This window comes from Gobius niger, assembly GCF_951799975.1.
Source record: "Gobius niger genome assembly, chromosome: 18".
NCBI lineage: Eukaryota > Metazoa > Chordata > Actinopteri > Gobiiformes > Gobiidae > Gobius > Gobius niger.
This window is the reverse complement of record NC_136869.1, coordinates 23,115,318-23,132,455: the sequence shown is the minus strand read 5'-3', so window position 1 is coordinate 23,132,455 and position 17,138 is coordinate 23,115,318. Positions and strand designations below refer to the sequence as shown.

General features: G+C 51.6%; 1 protein-coding gene across 1 annotated transcript in view; it reads right to left on the bottom strand.

Moving 5' to 3' along the window:
- Positions 1 to 205: 205 nt before the first annotated feature.
- Positions 206 to 17,138, bottom strand: part of LOC306977598 (galactose-specific lectin nattectin-like) — a gene marked incomplete at its 3' end in the record, with an annotated part of 51,602 nt that continues 34,669 nt past the window's right edge. Inside the window, exon 4 of the mRNA XM_079575992.1 lies at positions 206 to 333. Coding sequence (XP_079432118.1) covers positions 206 to 333 — 128 coding nt within the window. The remainder of the gene's footprint in view (positions 334 to 17,138) is intronic.

Genomic DNA, 17,138 nt, shown 5'->3' with positions numbered 1-17,138 from the left:
GGATCTACGCAACTAACCAGAGTCTAGGATCCTCCCGTGTTGACCAATGAGACGAGCTGTTCCTGTGAACCTGTGGTCCTTTTCCATTTTAATGGCAATACCTCATTTGGTTAAAATCATGAACAACACCCAGGTTGATGCAGAGAATCAAAGTTTTAATCGTCAGATAAAAGTCAGAGCTCCACCAAACAGAGTAATGTGTCACTTATTGTTGGGAGGTACATTTGTACAGGAAGCTGCCGAAAGTCAGAGACACTGGAGGTGCGTCTTTGGCACAAATGTAGTCCAGTTTGTTGTGCTCCGGGTAATCATTCCAGAACGTGGGTGGATGAGCTGAAGATGAAAACAGAGACACAAAATTATAAAGGTTCGAGACCTATAAACACTTTCCTTAAACGGCCATTAGTGACTTGTGTGCATATGGCCCATGTGAAAGAGTCAGATATTTGCGAGCATTTACCGACATAGTTGATCATGAGGCAGTGCTCTGTCTTGCCTACGTTGTTGGGCTGATACGTCGACCACTTTGTGTAGTCCCAACGAGATCCGTCGCTCCACATCCATATTCCCTCCTGTGTACACATTCACACATTCACACATAACATTTCAACTCTCAACAACTCGGCTGTGAGCTCATCATGTTACCCGAACTGCGTCATGTCCGCCAAGCCAGGTCATTCTATTGCCTCCAGTGGCATTCTGGATCAGCTCTATGATGAAGTCGCTCTCCTCATCGCTGTGGATGGAGGCCAGGTTCGCAGCTTCATCGTGACAGCTTCTCTGTGTGTGGGGAGAGGGGGTTAAAGGAATAGGCCATCGTTTTTACATACTGAGATATGTTCTTACCTAACCTTAGTCGTGTTAATATATCCCCGTCTGGTCTTTGTCCGTGCGCTCTGTCACGCAAACGGAGCACATACGCAGCCTCTCCCATATGTCACATAGCTCCAAAAAAGCTCACGATAGAAGCTACCAAGCTCTTCCACGTGTTCCCTATTTAAATAAAGTTACGTGAAGTCTTTTCATGCGAAGTATATTTACACAGAAATGTAACGTGTCGATTTTATAAGCAAATAAAAAGGGGGACTATATTGTGAGGCGTAATAATACGAGGAGCACAACATCCGCACAGTAACTCCTAAAGACTTCCCCCCGCTCACTTCCGTCAATAACCTTTAGGAGTTACTGCGCGGACGTTTTGCTCCTCGTATCATTACGCCTCACAATATAGTGCCCCTATTTGCTTATAAAATCAACATGCTACATTTCTGTGTAAATATACTTCGCATGAAAACACTTCACGTAACTTTATTTAAATAGGGAACACGTGGAAGAGCTTGGTAGCTTCTATCGTGAGCTTTTTTGGAGCTATGTGACATGTGGGAGAGGCTGCGTATGTGCTCCGTTTGCGTGACAGAGCGCACGGACAATGACCAGACGGGGATATATTAACTCGACTAAAGTGAGGTAAGAACATGTCTTAGTATATAATAACGGTGGCCTATTCCTTTAAGGATGTGCTCTACTGGAGGCTCGGAGGAGTCATTGTTTTAGTTAGTCCTGTACCTCTGCCACTGTCCATGATTCCTTAGAGTGAACAAACTTGAAACAGCGGCTTCCAAACAGACTCCAACCCACAGGACAGGCTTTGAAAAATGAAATCAAAGCAGTAGAGTAAATACAGAGAGATCTGCTGTCGCTATATTAAAGTGAATGTAGTCAAACTCACCTGGGTCGATTTTCACCCCCTGTCAGTGTGGAACAATGAACAGAGTTATTAAAGCAAATCAAAAAGACAATAGTTTCATGATAAATGAGGTGAACTTACAACTCCATCCGTCAGCAGAGCACCGGACAAACAGAGGAAGGCGATGAGTGGACAGTTAGCAGCCATCTGAAATCACCAAATACAACTAATGAGAAGATCTTTGTGCAAAAACCAAGACGAGATGAGGAGTGTAATGTCAGTCTGTGAGTGACTCTGAGCTACTGTTGAACCTCTGTCACATATTTGTACATACAGCCTATCAGGATGTTTTGCTCATGCACGTGTTTTCGTGGCTGCCAGATTCCTCCCAAGGACTGTTCTCGCCTAAACTGATGGAGCGCAGTTTTCTTGGCGCTGCACTTTGAGATATACATCAGGGTTATTCTGACCTGAAGACCAAAAACTCAAGCTCCTCTTTTGCCACTCTCACTCCACAACCCAAGGCAAGTTTGATCGACCTTCATGCTGAGTAATATAGTTCTCTGAATCAGAGAAACACCACAAAAACACTAAATAATGAATATTGCACTCATCTTCTGTCAATTAACATATTTAAATTGCAGGTGAAGGAAATGACAACGTTTGTTTTGAATGAGATGTGATTTGAGATTCTTCCTCATTTGCAAATATGCATCTCTGATTGGATCAATAAACAATGTGAGAAAAGTCCTTGACACTTCTGTCTTTGGGCAGAAAACAGGAGCAGCTGGTCGGTCAAGCCATTCCTGCGCATGAGCTACATTTGTCTGTTTAATTTAACCTGAGAACAATATTGGATTGACCTGAACAGAAAGGACATTTAGGGCCCGATCTTGTGCATCAAAACGGAGACGATAGCGTGACATTTTGCCTCAGTGGGAGCACTTTGTGATCTTGCCACTCCAGACTTAGCGCATTTAAGTGGGTGGAGACACAGATTTTCCTCCAACCAGATCGACTCCGCGTCCAGGAGAGTGGTTGTGTGGTTGTGTGGGGTGAACATGTGCTTTTGTTTTGCTTCGCGTTCACGCCAAGCGCGGGCCGATCCGCGCCACAGCGGACGCTGTAGCTCTTTTTCTCTGGAGACGTGAACATGGTTTAGCTCACGATGGGGAAATAAAGTTTTTAGTTTGACCTGTGAGAGCCTAAGGCTTAAGAAAGAACGCAAGACAGCGCAATGTAAACGAGGAAGTGAATGTCAGCCGTGTTTCCATCAGTGCAGTCACCTCCTCTTGTGACGCCCCCTCACAGGTGGCGGAGGCGAATGGCACATATAGCGCCGCCACTCGGAAAATAATTCGCCAAGAGCCTGCGCCGCCCCGTGCGCCGCCACAAGATCTGGCCCTTGGTGTTTGATATGTCACTGTCACAAATGGGATTGGGGCCATTCTTTACTCTCTCATGTTCACCTACAATCTAGGTCTAGGTCCGAGATGATCCCGGCTCCCACAGGTGCATGTTGCTGTTGTGCCCTTGGGCAAGACACTTCCCCCACCTTGTCTCCAGTGTCTGTGCACTCTGAATCAGAGTGTGAATGTGAGTGCCTCATGTACAGTGTAAGTTTATGTTTATTAAAAGGATCCCATTAGCAGAGCCAAACTGTCACTATTCTTCCTTGGGTCTGATCCATCCATCCATCCATCCATCCATCCATCCATCCATCCATCCATCCATCCATCCATCCATCTTCTTCCACTTGTCCGTTTACGGGTCGTGGGGCAGCTGTTGGAGCTGCCCAAATCACATTGCACCAGCCCCTTATGGCTCCTCTTGCAGGTGGTGGGTCCACAGAAGGATGGCCTCATGGTTCTGACCGGGACCCTACCAGGGGCACGAAGCCCCCGACAACAGAGCTCCAGGATCATTCAGGTGCTCAAACCCCTCCACCACGTTAAGATGGCGGGTCCAGGAGGGGTCCTTGGGTCTTCATCAAATTCATAACAATGAATAAACAGTGTCTGCTTAAACTAATAACACCCAAACAATTACGTTTTATCATATTTTTATTGGCCATATCTTGTCAACATTTGTAGGACAGGGAGGCCGATATTTAATACAAGGGTTCACTTACTTATTTCATGCATGTTGAGAATGTTTCAGGTTTTTCTGCAAAATATCTTGATAAACTTGTGAATTTATTTTTCTATTAATAATAATAATACATAGGTCTTATATAGCGCTTTTCAGGAAACACAAAGACGCTTTACAAGTGAGACGGACAAACAAAGATGGCAGAGCTATTGTTGGTTGTAGGTGAGCTGAAACAGGTGTGTTTTGAGCAGTTTTTTGTAGGTGGCCAGTGAGTCTGAGTTTCTGATGTGGATGGGGAGTGAGTTCCAGAGGGTGGGGGCGGCGATGGCGAAGGCTCGGTCCCCCAGGGATTGATATTGATATATATCTATATCTATATATCTATATATGTATATATATATATATATATATATATATATGTATATATATATATATATATATATATATATATATATGTATATGAAACTTCCAAATCCTAAATGCCATGATGATTAACCCACCGGCATTAGGAGGTTTTCATTTTCAAGGATACCTAGATTAGACTGAAGTGGTCCTTCGGATAAAGACATCTTGTTCTTGTTTTCCATTTTGCATAATAACACGGGTCACACCAACAGACCAGCGCTCACTCTCGTAGAGAGGGCCTTCCTTCAGCAACAGTAAAGTACCTTACTCTCTTCTTGAGCCAAATGAACCTTGAAATATGTTTGTTCCATTCTCTAAACTGTTTGTCAGGGATTGGTACTGGAAGAGATAAGAAAAGATATAACAGTTTAGCGGGATGTTCATCTTGTCTCTATTCTCTATTCTCCAGGCTCCAGCTATCAAGGTCATTGTTTTGTTTAGGGTTGCAATTATCTTATGACAAATCCTTGGGTAGATACACTCCTAAATATTTGACATGGTCAGTGTGTGTCAGTGAGTGTTTAGGGTGAAAATGGAATGTCATGACCTGAGTTTTATGGATGTTAAGAGCATACTCTGAATAGGATCCATATACTTGTAACATCTTCATCAACACTGGTAAACCCGAGTCAGGGTCTGTGATTGTAATCAACACATCATCTGCATATAAACACTTTATATCCCTCCTTGCCAGTTTGAATACCCTATTTTTCCTGACTGTGCTAATGCTTGTGCTAAAGGCTCTATAAATAAACTGGGACTACTCGGGCACCCTTGTCTACAGCCTCACTGCAGTTGTACAGGATTAGAGAGACTCCCGTTTAGTTTCCTTCGGGCAGTAGGGCAGGAGAAGAGCGCCCAAATGCACTTCATAAAATCTATGCAGAATCCAAATCTTTTCATTAAAATGACTGAAGTAATCTTTCTCTTATTCATCTGTTCAATAATGTGTAGAGCCCTCCTAATTCTTTCTTTCGGTAAAACAGACATGAAGGCTCCCTTTCAGGGCGGAGGTATAGGGCCTCCTTTCAGAATAGACTGTAGTTAAAACTAGTTTCTAGTGTGGGTATCAAACTGTCTTTCAGTTTTTTGTACCGTTTAGGCGGGAACCCGTCGTGGCGGGTGATTTACTTGGTTTAAGATCAGAGATGGCCGTACGTGTTATTGGTAGCACATATGGAAATCACGTATTATATTTTTAGTTTGTCACTCTATTTTCATTTGCTGACAAAAAATGACTATATTGAGATTTATGTTATAATTCAAATGATCTTTGAATACCATCTAAATCAGTTACAGTTTTGTCAATTTATTTTCTGAATGGATTTTTTAGCTTGTTGTTTTAAGCCGAAACAGTTTAGATGCTTTAGGTTCGACCTCGTATCTGTTTCATGAAACACATATTTTTCTCGACTTCAGTATCTCATCTATTTCGTGTTTAACATGTCTTATTTATTGTGTTACAGTTGGACTTTTATTTATCAATTGTGTATTTTCTAAATCTTTCAGTCGTTCTTGTAATTTGAACAGTTTTGCTTCTTTAACATGGCAGACCTTGTAGTTATTTTCCCTCTGAGAACAGCTTTAGCATCCCAGATAATACGGATCACACTTTTTAACAAAAACTAACATGAGGGAGCACATACATTCAACAATGTAATATCTGTAAGGTCTATTTTACCTTTCACTAGATGAATCTTCCTTTTTTGTGGCTTAGTACAGATATAAATTTAAATTTAATTCTATTAGAAATCAAGATACTCCTCCTTTTTTGCCACTTTTATTTTTTATCATGTTCAGAGTTAGACACATGAGTTTCTTGACAGTATGCTAGACCTACATTTATTTTTGATTTTTTTCATTTTTACAACCAGCTTGCTCCTTTTTACACGGCTATTCAACCCGTGAACATTAGTGACCGTACATTGTAGTATTTAAAAGACATAGCTTAACATGAGAAAATGACCTCAAAACAATGACTTCGAAACATGAACTCACTGAACAATGAAACAGCACAACGCTGAACAGGGCTTCCAAATGCAAGGAGTGTGCGCTTTAGGACTGAGTGTGTGCTGTAGGACTGAGTGTGCTCTGTAGGACTGTGTGTGCGCTGTAGGACTGTGTGCGCGCTGTAGAGCTGTGTGTGCGCTGTAGGACTGTGTGTGCTCTGTAGAGCTGAGTGTGCGCTGTAGGACTGTGTGTGCTCTGTAGGACTGTGTGCGCTGTAGGGCTGTGTGTGCTCTGTAGGACTGAGTGTGCTCTGTAGGGCTGAGTGTGCGCTGTAGGACTGTGTGTGCGCTGTAGGACTGAGTGTGCGCTGTAGGGCTGTGTGTGCGCTGTAGGACTGAGTGTGCTCTGTAGGACTGTGTGTGCTCTGTAGGACTGTGTGCTCTGTAGGGCTGAGTGTGCTCTGTAGGACTGTGTGCGCTGTAGAGCTGTGTGTGCTCTGTAGGACTGTGTGCGCTGTAGGGCTGTGTGTGCTCTGTAGGGCTGTGTGTGCTCTGTAGGACTGTGTGTGCTCTGTAGGACTGTGTGCGCTGTAGGACTGTGTGTGCTCTGTAGGACTGTGTGTGCTCTGTAGGACTGTGTGCGCTGTAGGACTGTGTGTGCTCTGTAGGACTGTGTGTGCGCTGTACGGCTGTGTGTGCGCTGTAGGACTGTGTGTGTGCTGTAGGACTGAGTGTGCGCTGTAGAGCTGTGTGTGCGCTGTAGGACTGTGTGTGCGCTGTAGGACTGTGTGTGCGCTGTAGAGCTGAGTGTGCGCTGTAGAGCTGACTGTGCGCTGTAGAGCTGTGTGTGCGCTGTAGAGCTGAGTGTGCGCTGTAGAGCTGTGTGTGCGCTGTAGAGCTGTGTGTGCGCTGTAGGACTGTGTGTGCGCTGTAGGACTGTGTGTGCGCTGTAGGACTGTGTGTGCTCTGTAGGACTGTGTGTGCGCTGTAGGACTGTGTGTGCGCTGTAGGACTGAGTGTGTGCTGTAGGACTGAGTGTGCGCTGTAGGACTGTGCGTGCGCTGTAGGGCTGTGTGTGCGCTGTAGAGCTGTGTGTGCGCTGTAGGACTGTGTGTGCGCTGTAGGGCTGTGTGTGCGCTGTAGGACTGTGTGTGCGCTGTAGGACTGAGTGTGCGCTGTAGGGCTGTGTGTGCGCTGTAGGACTGAGTGTGCGCTGTAGGGCTGTGTGTGCGCTGTAGGACTGTGTGTGTGCTGTAGGACTGTGTGTGCGCTGTAGGGCTGTGTGTGCGCTGTAGGACTGTGTGTGCGCTGTAGGGCTGTGTGTGCTCTGTAGGACTGTGTGTGCTCTGTAGGACTGTGTGTGCGCTGTAGGGCTGTGTCTGCTCTGTAGGACTGTGTGTGCGCTGTAGGACTGTGTGTGCGCTGTAGGACTGAGTGTGCTCTGTAGGACTGAGTGTGTGCTGTAGGACTGAGTGTGCGCTGTAGGGCTGAGTGTGCGCTGTAGAGCTGAGTGTGTGCTGTAGGACTGTGTGTGCGCTGTAGGACTGTGTGTGCGCTGTAGGACTGTGTGTGCTCTGTAGGACTGTGTGTGCGCTGTAGGAATGTGTGCGCTGTAGGACTGTGTGTGTGCTGTAGGGCTGAGTGTGCGCTGTAGGACTGTGTGTGTGCTGTAGGACTGTGTGTGCGCTGTAGGACTGTGTGTGCGCTGTAGGACTGTGTGTGCTCTGTAGGACTGTGTGTGCGCTGTAGGGCTGTGTGTGCGCTGTAGGACTGTGTGTGCTCTGTAGGACTGTGTGTGCTCTGTAGGACTGTGTGTGCGCTGTAGGGCTGTGTGTGCGCTGTAGGGCTGTGTGTGCTCTGTAGGACCGTGTGTGCTCTGTAGGACTGTGTGTGCGCTGTAGGGCTGTGTGTGCGCTGTAGGGCTGTGTGTGCTCTGTAGGACTGTGTGTGCTCTGTAGGACTGTGTGTGCGCTGTAGGGCTGTGTGTGCGCTGTAGGACTGTGTGTGCGCTGTAGGACTGTGTGTGCGCTGTAGGGCTGTGTGTGCGCTGTAGGACTGTGTGTGCGCTGTAGGACTGTGTGTGCTCTGTAGGACTGTGTGTGCGCTGTAGGGCTGTGTGTGCGCTGTAGGACTGTGTGTGCGCTGTAGGACTGTGTGTGCGCTGTAGGACTGTGTGTGCTCTGTAGGACTGAGTGTGTGCTGTAGGACTGAGTGTGCGCTGTAGGGCTGTGTGTGCGCTGTAGGGCTGTATGTGAGCTGTAGGACTGTGTGTGCTCTGTAGGACTGTGTGTGCGCTGTAGGGCTGTGTGTGCGCTGTAGGACTGTGTGTGCTCTGTAGGACTGTGTGTGCGCTGTAGGGCTGTGTGTGCGCTGTAGGACTGTGTGTGCGCTGTAGGACTGTGTGTGAGCTGTAGGACTGTGTGTGCGCTGTATGACTGTGTGCGCTGTAGGACTGTGTGTGCTCTGTAGGACTGAGTGTGTGCTGTAGGACTGAGTGTGCGCTGTAGGGCTGTGTGTGCGCTGTAGGACTGTGTGTGCTCTGTAGGACTGTGTGTGCGCTGTAGAGCTGTGTGTGCGCTGTAGGACTGTGTGTGCGCTGTAGGACTGTGTGTGAGCTGTAGGACTGTGTGTGCGCTGTAGGACTGTGTGTGTTCTGTAGGACTGTGTGTGCTCTGTAGGACTGAGTGTGTGCTGTAGGACTGAGTGTGCGCTGTAGGGCTGTGTGTGCGCTGTAGGACTGTGTGTGCGCTGTAGGGCTGTGTGTGCGCTGTGTGTGCTCTGTAGGACTGTGTGTGCTCTGTAGGACTGTGTGTGCTCTGTAGGACTGAGTGTGTGCTGTAGGACTGAGTGTGCGCTGTAGGGCTGTGTGTGCGCTGTAGGACTGAGTGTGCGCTGTAGGGCTGTGTGTGCGCTGTAGGACTGTGTGTGCGCTGTAGGACTGTGTGTGCTCTGTAGGACTGTGTGTGCGCTGTAGGACTGAGTGTGCGCTGTAGGGCTGTGTGTGCGCTGTAGGACTGTGTGTGCGCTGTAGGGCTGTGTGTGCGCTGTAGGACTGTGTGTGCACTGTAGGACTGTGTGTGCTCTGTAGGACTGAGTGTGCGCTGTAGAGCTGTGTGTGCGCTGTAGGACTGTGTGTGCGCTGTAGGACTGTGTGTGCGCTGTAGGGCTGTGTGTGCGCTGTAGGGCTGTGTGTGCGCTGTAGGACTGTGTGTGCGCTGTAGGACTGTGTGCGCTGTAGGACTGTGTGTGCGCTGTAGAGCTGAGTGTGCGCTGTAGAGCTGTGTGTGCGCTGTATGGCTGTGTGTGCTCTGTAGGACTTTGTGTGCGCTGTAGGACTGTGTGTGCGCTGTAGAGCTGAGTGTGCGCTGTAGAGCTGTGTGTGTGCTGTAGGACTGTGTGCGCTGTAGGGCTGTGTGTGTGCTGTAGGACTGAGTGTGCTCTGTAGGGCTGAGTGTGCTCTGTAGGGCTGAGTGTGCGCTGTAGGACTGTGTGTGCGCTGTAGGGCTGTGTGTGCGCTGTAGGACTGAGTGTGCTCTGTAGGACTGTGTGTGCTCTGTAGGACTGTGTGCGCTGTAGGACTGTGTGTGTTCTGTAGGACTGTGTGTGCTCTGTAGGACTGTGTGCTCTGTAGGGCTGAGTGTGCTCTGTAGGACTGTGTGCGCTGTAGGGCTGTGTGTGCGCTGTAGGACTGAGTGTGCTCTGTAGGGCTGAGTGTGCTCTGTAGGGCTGAGTGTGCGCTGTAGGACTGTGTGTGCGCTGTAGGGCTGTGTGTGCTCTGTAGGACTGTGTGTGCTCTGTAGGACTGTGTGCGCTGTAGGACTGTGTGTGCTCTGTAGGACTGTGTGTGCTCTGTAGGACTGTGTGCTCTGTAGGGCTGAGTGTGCTCTGTAGGACTGTGTGCGCTGTAGAGCTGTGTGTGCTCTGTAGGACTGTGTGCGCTGTAGGGCTGTGTGTGCTCTGTAGGGCTGTGTGTGCTCTGTAGGACTGTGTGTGCTCTGTAGGACTGTGTGCGCTGTAGGACTGTGTGTGCTCTGTAGGACTGTGTGTGCTCTGTAGGACTGTGTGCGCTGTAGGACTGTGTGCGCTGTAGGACTGTGTGTGCTCTGTAGGACTGTGTGTGCGCTGTACGGCTGTGTGTGCGCTGTAGGACTGTGTGTGCGCTGTAGGACTGAGTGTGCGCTGTAGAGCTGTGTGTGCGCTGTAGGGCTGTGTGTGCGCTGTAGGACTGTGTGTGCGCTGTAGGACTGTGTGTGCTCCGTAGGACTGTGTGTGCTCTGTAGGACTGTGTGTGCTCTGTAGGACTGTGTGTGCTCTGTAGGACTGTGTGTTCGCTGTAGGGCTGTGTGTGCTCTGTAGGACTGTGTGTGCGCTGTAGGGCTGTGTGTGCGCTGTAGGACTGAGTGTGTGCTGTAGGACTGAGTGTGCGCTGTAGGGCGGTGTGTGCGCTGTAGGACTGAGTGTGCGCTGTAGGACTGTGTGTGCGCTGTAGGACTGTGTGTGCGCTGTAGGGCTGTGTGTGCGCTGTAGGACTGTGTGTGCTCTGTAGGACTGTGTGTGCGCTGTAGGACTGAGTGTGTGCTGTAGGACTGAGTGTGCGCTGTAGAGCTGAGTGTGCGCTGTAGAGCTGAGTGTGCGCTGTAGAGCTGTGTGTGCGCTGTAGGACTGTGTGTGCGCTGTAGGACTGTGTGTGCGCTGTAGGACTGTGTGTGCGCTGTAGGACTGTGTGTGCTCTGTAGGACTGTGTGTGCGCTGTAGGGCTGTGTGTGCGCTGTAGGACTCTGTGTGCGCTGTAGTGCTGTGTGTGCGCTGTAGGACTGTGTGTGCGCTGTAGGACTGTGTGTGCGCTGTAGGACTGTGTGTGCGCTGTAGGGCTGTGTGTGCGCTGTAGGACTCTGTGTGCGCTGTAGTGCTGTGTGTGCGCTGTAGGACTGTGTGTGCGCTGTAGGGCTGTGTGTGAGCTGTAGGACTGTGTGTGCGCTGTAGGACTGTGTGTGCTCTGTAGGACTGAGTGTGTGCTGTAGGACTGAGTGTGCGCTGTAGGGCTGTGTGTGCGCTGTAGAGCTGTGTGTGCGCTGTAGGACTGTGTGTGCGCTGTAGGGCTGTGTGTGCGCTGTAGGACTGAGTGTGCGCTGTAGGGCTGTGTGTGCGCTGTAGGACTGTGTGTGCGCTGTAGGACTGTGTGTGCGCTGTAGGGCTGTGTGTGCTCTGTAGGACTGAGTGTGCGCTGTAGGGCTGTGTGTGCGCTGTAGGACTGTGTGTGCGCTGTAGGGCTGTGTGTGCTCTGTAGGACTGTGTGTGCTCTGTAGGACTGTGTGTGCGCTGTAGGGCTGTGTCTGCTCTGTAGGACTGTGTGTGCGCTTTAGGACTGTGTGTGCGCTGTAGGACTGTGTGTGAGCTGTAGGACTGTGTGTGCGCTGTAGGACTGAGTGTGCTCTGTAGGACTGAGTGTGTGCTGTAGGACTGAGTGTGCGCTGTAGGGCTGAGTGTGCGCTGTAGAGCTGAGTGTGTGCTGTAGGGCTGTGTGTGCGCTGTAGGACTGTGTGTGCGCTGTAGGACTGTGTGTGCGCTGTAGGACTGTGTGTGCTCTGTAGGACTGTGTGTGCGCTGTAGGACTGTGTGCGCTGTAGGACTGTGTGTGTGCTGTAGGGCTGAGTGTGTGCTGTAGGACTGTGTGTGCGCTGTAGGACTGTGTGTGCGCTGTAAGACTGTGTGTGCTCTGTAGGACTGTGTGTGCGCTGTAGGACTGTGTGCGCTGTAGGACTGTGTGTGTGCTGTAGAGCTGAGTGTGTGCTGTAGGACTGTGTGTGTGCTGTAGGACTGTGTGTGTGCTGTAGGACTGTGTGTGCGCTGTAGAGCTGTGTGTGCGCTGTAGGGCTGTGTGTGCGCTGTAGGACTGTGTGTGCGCTGTAAGACTGTGTGTGCGCTGTAGAGCTGTGTGTGCGCTGTAGGGCTCTGTGTGCGCTGTAGGACTGTGTGTGCACTGTAGGACTGTGTGTGCGCTGTAGGACTGAGTTTGCGCTGTAGGGCTGTGTGTGCGCTGTAGGACTGTGTGTGCGCTGTAGGACTGTGTGTGCGCTGTAGGGCTGTGTGTGCTCTGTAGGACTGTGTGTGCTCTGTAGGACTGTGTGTGCGCTGTAGGGCTGTGTGTGCGCTGTAGGACTGTGTGTGCACTGTAGGACTGTGTGTGCTCTGTAGGACTGAGTGTGCGCTGTAGGGCTGTGTGTGCGCTGTAGGACTGTGTGTGCGCTGTAGGACTGTGTGTGCTCTGTAGGACTGTGTGTGCGCTGTAGGGCTGTGTGTGCGCTGTAGGACTGTGTGTGCGCTGTAGGACTGTGTGTGAGCTGTAGGACTGTGTGTGCGCTGTAGGACTGTGTGTGCTCTGTAGGACTGAGTGTGTGCTGTAGGACTGAGTGTGCGCTGTAGGGCTGTGTGTGCGCTGTAGGGCTGTATGTGAGCTGTAGGACTGTGTGTGCTCTGTAGGACTGTTTGTGCGCTGTAGGGCTGTGTGTGCGCTGTAGGACTGTGTGTGCTCTGTAGGACTGTGTGTGCGCTGTAGGGCTGTGTGTGCGCTGTAGGACTGTGTGTGCGCTGTAGGACTGTGTGTGAGCTGTAGGACTGTGTGTGCGCTGTATGACTGTGTGCGCTGTAGGACTGTGTGTGCTCTGTAGGACTGAGTGTGTGCTGTAGGACTGAGTGTGCGCTGTAGAGCTGATTGTGCGCTGTAGAGCTGTGTGTGCGCTGTAGGGCTGTGTGTGCTCTGTAGGACTTTGTGTGCTCTGTAGGACTGTGTGTGCGCTGTAGGGCTGTGTGTGCGCTGTAGGACTGTGTGTGCTCTGTAGGACTGTGTGAGCGCTGTAGAGCTGTGTGTGCGCTGTAGGACTGTGTCTGCGCTGTAGGACTGTGTGTGAGCTGTAGGACTGTGTGTGCGCTGTAGGACTGTGTGTGCTCTGTAGGACTGTGTGTGCTCTGTAGGACTGAGTGTGCACTGTAGGACTGTGTGTGCTCTGTAGGACTGAGTGTGTGCTGTAGGACTGAGTGTGCGCTGTAGGGCTGTGTGTGCGCTGTAGGACTGTGTGTGCGCTGTAGGGCTGTGTGTGCGCTGTGTGTGCTCTGTAGGACTGTGTGTGCTCTGTAAGACTGTGTGTGCGCTGTAGGACTGTGTGTGCGCTGTAGGGCTGTGTGTGCGCTGTAGGACTGAGTGTGCGATGTAGGGCTGTGTGTGCGCTGTAGGGCTGTATGTGAGCTGTAGGACTGTGTGTGCGCTGTAGGACTGAGTGTGCTCTGTAGGACTGAGTGTGTGCTGTAGGACTGAGTGTGCGCTGTAGGGCTGAGTGTGCGCTGTAGAGCTGAGTGTGTGCTGTAGGGCTGTGTGTGCGCTGTAGGACTGTGTGTGCGCTGTAGGACTGTGTGTGCGCTGTAGGACTGTGTGTGCTCTGTAGGACTGTGTGTGCGCTGTAGGACTGTGTGCGCTGTAGGACTGTGTGTGTGCTGTAGGGCTGAGTGTGTGCTGTAGGACTGTGTGTGCGCTGTAGGACTGTGTGTGCGCTGTAGGACTGTGTGTGCTCTGTAGGACTGTGTGTGCGCTGTAGGACTGTGTGCGCTGTAGGACTGTGTGTGTGCTGTAGAGCTGAGTGTGTGCTGTAGGACTGTGTGTGTGCTGTAGGACTGTGTGTGTGCTGTAGGACTGTGTGTGCGCTGTAGAGCTGTGTGTGCGCTGTAGGGCTGTGTGTGCGCTGTAGGACTGTGTGTGCGCTGTAAGACTGTGTGTGCGCTGTAGAGCTGTGTGTGCGCTGTAGGACTGTGTGTGCACTGTAGGACTGTGTGTGCGCTGTAGGACTGAGTTTGCGCTGTAGGGCTGTGTGTGCGCTGTAGGACTGTGTGTGCGCTGTAGGACTGTGTGTGCGCTGTAGGGCTGTGTGTGCTCTGTAGGACTGTGTGTGCTCTGTAGGACTGTGTGTGCGCTGTAGGGCTGTGTGTGCGCTGTAGGACTGTGTGTGCACTGTAAGACTGTGTGTGCTCTGTAGGACTGAGTGTGCGCTGTAGGGCTGTGTGTGCGCTGTAGGACTGTGTGTGCGCTGTAGGACTGTGTGTGCTCTGTAGGACTGTGTGTGCGCTGTAGGGCTGTGTGTGCGCTGTAGGACTGTGTGTGCGCTGTAGGACTGTGTGTGAGCTGTAGGACTGTGTGTGCGCTGTAGGACTGTGTGTGCTCTGTAGGACTGAGTGTGTGCTGTAGGACTGAGTGTGCGCTGTAGGGCTGTGTGTGCGCTGTAGGGCTGTATGTGAGCTGTAGGACTGTGTGTGCTCTGTAGGACTGTTTGTGCGCTGTAGGGCTGTGTGTGCGCTGTAGGACTGTGTGTGCTCTGTAGGACTGTGTGTGCGCTGTAGGGCTGTGTGTGCGCTGTAGGACTGTGTGTGCGCTGTAGGACTGTGTGTGAGCTGTAGGACTGTGTGTGCGCTGTAGGACTGTGTGTGAGCTGTAGGACTGTGTGTGCGCTGTATGACTGTGTGCGCTGTAGGACTGTGTGTGCTCTGTAGGACTGAGTGTGTGCTGTAGGACTGAGTGTGCGCTGTAGAGCTGAGTGTGCGCTGTAGAGCTGTGTGTGCGCTGTAGGGCTGTGTGCTCTGTAGGACTTTGTGTGCTCTGTAGGACTGTGTGTGCGCTGTAGGGCTGTGTGTGCGCTGTAGGACTGTGTGTGCTCTGTAGGACTGTGTGTGCGCTGTAGAGCTGTGTGTGCGCTGTAGGACTGTGTCTGCGCTGTAGGACTGTGTGTGAGCTGTAGGACTGTGTGTGCGCTGTAGGACTGTGTGTGCTCTGTAGGACTGTGTGTGCTCTGTAGGACTGAGTGTGCACTGTAGGACTGTGTGTGCTCTGTAGGACTGAGTGTGTGCTGTAGGACTGAGTGTGCGCTGTAGGGCTGTGTGTGCGCTGTAGGACTGTGTGTGCGCTGTAGGGCTGTGTGTGCGCTGTGTGTGCTCTGTAGGACTGTGTGTGCTCTGTAGGACTGTGTGTGCGCTGTAGGACTGTGTGTGCGCTGTAGGGCTGTGTGTGCGCTGTAGGACTGAGTGTGCGATGTAGGGCTGTGTGTGCGCTGTAGGGCTGTATGTGCGCTGTAGAGCTGTGTGTGCGCTGTAGGACTGTGTGTGTGCTGTAGGGCTGAGTGTGCGCTGTAGGACTGTGTGTGCGCTGTAGGGCTGTGTGTGCGCTGTAGGACTGTGTGTGCGCTGTAGAGCTGTGTGTGTGCTGTAGGGCTGTGTGTGCGCTGTAGGACTGTGTGTGCGCTGTAGGACTGAGTGTGCTGTAGGACTGTGTGTGCTGTAGGACTGTGTGTGTGCTGTAGAGCTGAGTGTGCGCTGTAGAGCTGTGTGTGTGCTGTAGGGCTGTGTGTGCGCTGTAGGACTGTGTGTGCGCTGTAGAGCTGTGTGTGTGCTGTAGGACTGAGTGTGCGCTGTAGAGCTGTGTGTGTGCTGTAGGGCTGTGTGTGCGCTGTAGGACTGTGTGTGCGCTGTAGGACTGAGTGTGCTGTAGGACTGTGTGTGCTGTAGGACTGTGTGTGTGCTGTAGAGCTGAGTGTGCGCTGTAGGGCTGTGTGTGCGCTGTAGGGCTGTGTGTGCGCTGTAGGGCTGTGTGTGCGCTGTAGGACTGTGTGTGCTCTGTAGGACTGTGTGTGCTCTGTAGGACTGTGTGTGCTCTGTAGGACTGTGTGTTCGCTGTAGGGCTATGTGTGCGCTGTAGGACTGTGTGTGCGCTGTAGGACTGTGTGTGCGCTGTAGAGCTGAGTGTGCGCTGTAGGGCTGTGTGTGCGCTGTAGGGCTGTGTGTGCGCTGTAGGGCTGTGTGTGCGCTGTAGGGCTGTGTGTGCGCTGTAGGACTGTGTGTGCTCTGTAGGACTGTGTGTGCTCTGTAGGACTGTGTGTGCTCTGTAGGACTGTGTGTGCGCTGTAGGGCTGTGTGTGCGCTGTAGGGCTATGTGTGCGCTGTAGGGTTGTGTGTGCGCTGTAGGACTGTGTGTGCGCTGTAGGTCTGTGTGTGCGCTGTAGGACTGTTAGTGCGCTGTAGGGCTGTGTGTGCGCTGTAGGACTGAGTGTGTGCTGTAGGGCTGTGTGTGCGCTGTAGGACTGTGTGTACGCTGTAGGACTATGTGTGCGCTGTAGGACTGTTTGTGCGCTGTAGGGCTGTGTGTGCGCTGTAGAGCTGTGTGTGCGCTGTAGGGCTGTGTGTGCGCTGTAGGGCTGTGTGTGCGCTATAGGACTGAGTGTGTGCTGTAGGACTGTGTGTGCGCTGTAGGGCTGTGTGTGCGCTGTAGGGCTGTGTGTGCGCTGTAGGGCTGTGTGTGCGCTGTAGGACTGTGTGTGCTCTGTAGGACTGAGTGTGTGCTGTAGGACTGAGTGTGCGCTGTAGGGCTGTGTGTGCGCTGTAGGACTGTGTGTGCTCTGTAGGACTGTGTGTGCGCTGTAGAGCTGTGTGTGCGCTGTAGGACTGTGTGTGCGCTGTAGGACTGTGTGTGAGCTGTAGGACTGTGTGTGCGCTGTAGGACTGTGTGTGTTCTGTAGGACTGTGTGTGCTCTGTAGGACTGAGTGTGTGCTGTAGGACTGAGTGTGCGCTGTAGGGCTGTGTGTGCGCTGTAGGACTGTGTGTGCGCTGTAGGGCTGTGTGTGCGCTGTGTGTGCTCTGTAGGACTGTGTGTGCTCTGTAGGACTGTGTGTGCTCTGTAGGACTGAGTGTGTGCTGTAGGACTGAGTGTGCGCTGTAGGGCTGTGTGTGCGCTGTAGGACTGAGTGTGCGCTGTAGGGCTGTGTGTGCGCTGTAGGACTGTGTGTGCGCTGTAGGACTGTGTGTGCGCTGTAGGGCTGTGTGTGCGCTGTAGGACTGTGTGTGCTCTGTAGGACTGAGTGTGCGCTGTAGAGCTGTGTGTGCGCTGTAGGACTGTGTGTGCGCTGTAGAGCTGTGTGTGCGCTGTAGGACTGTGTGTGCTCTGTAGGACTGAGTGTGCGCTGTAGAGCTGTGT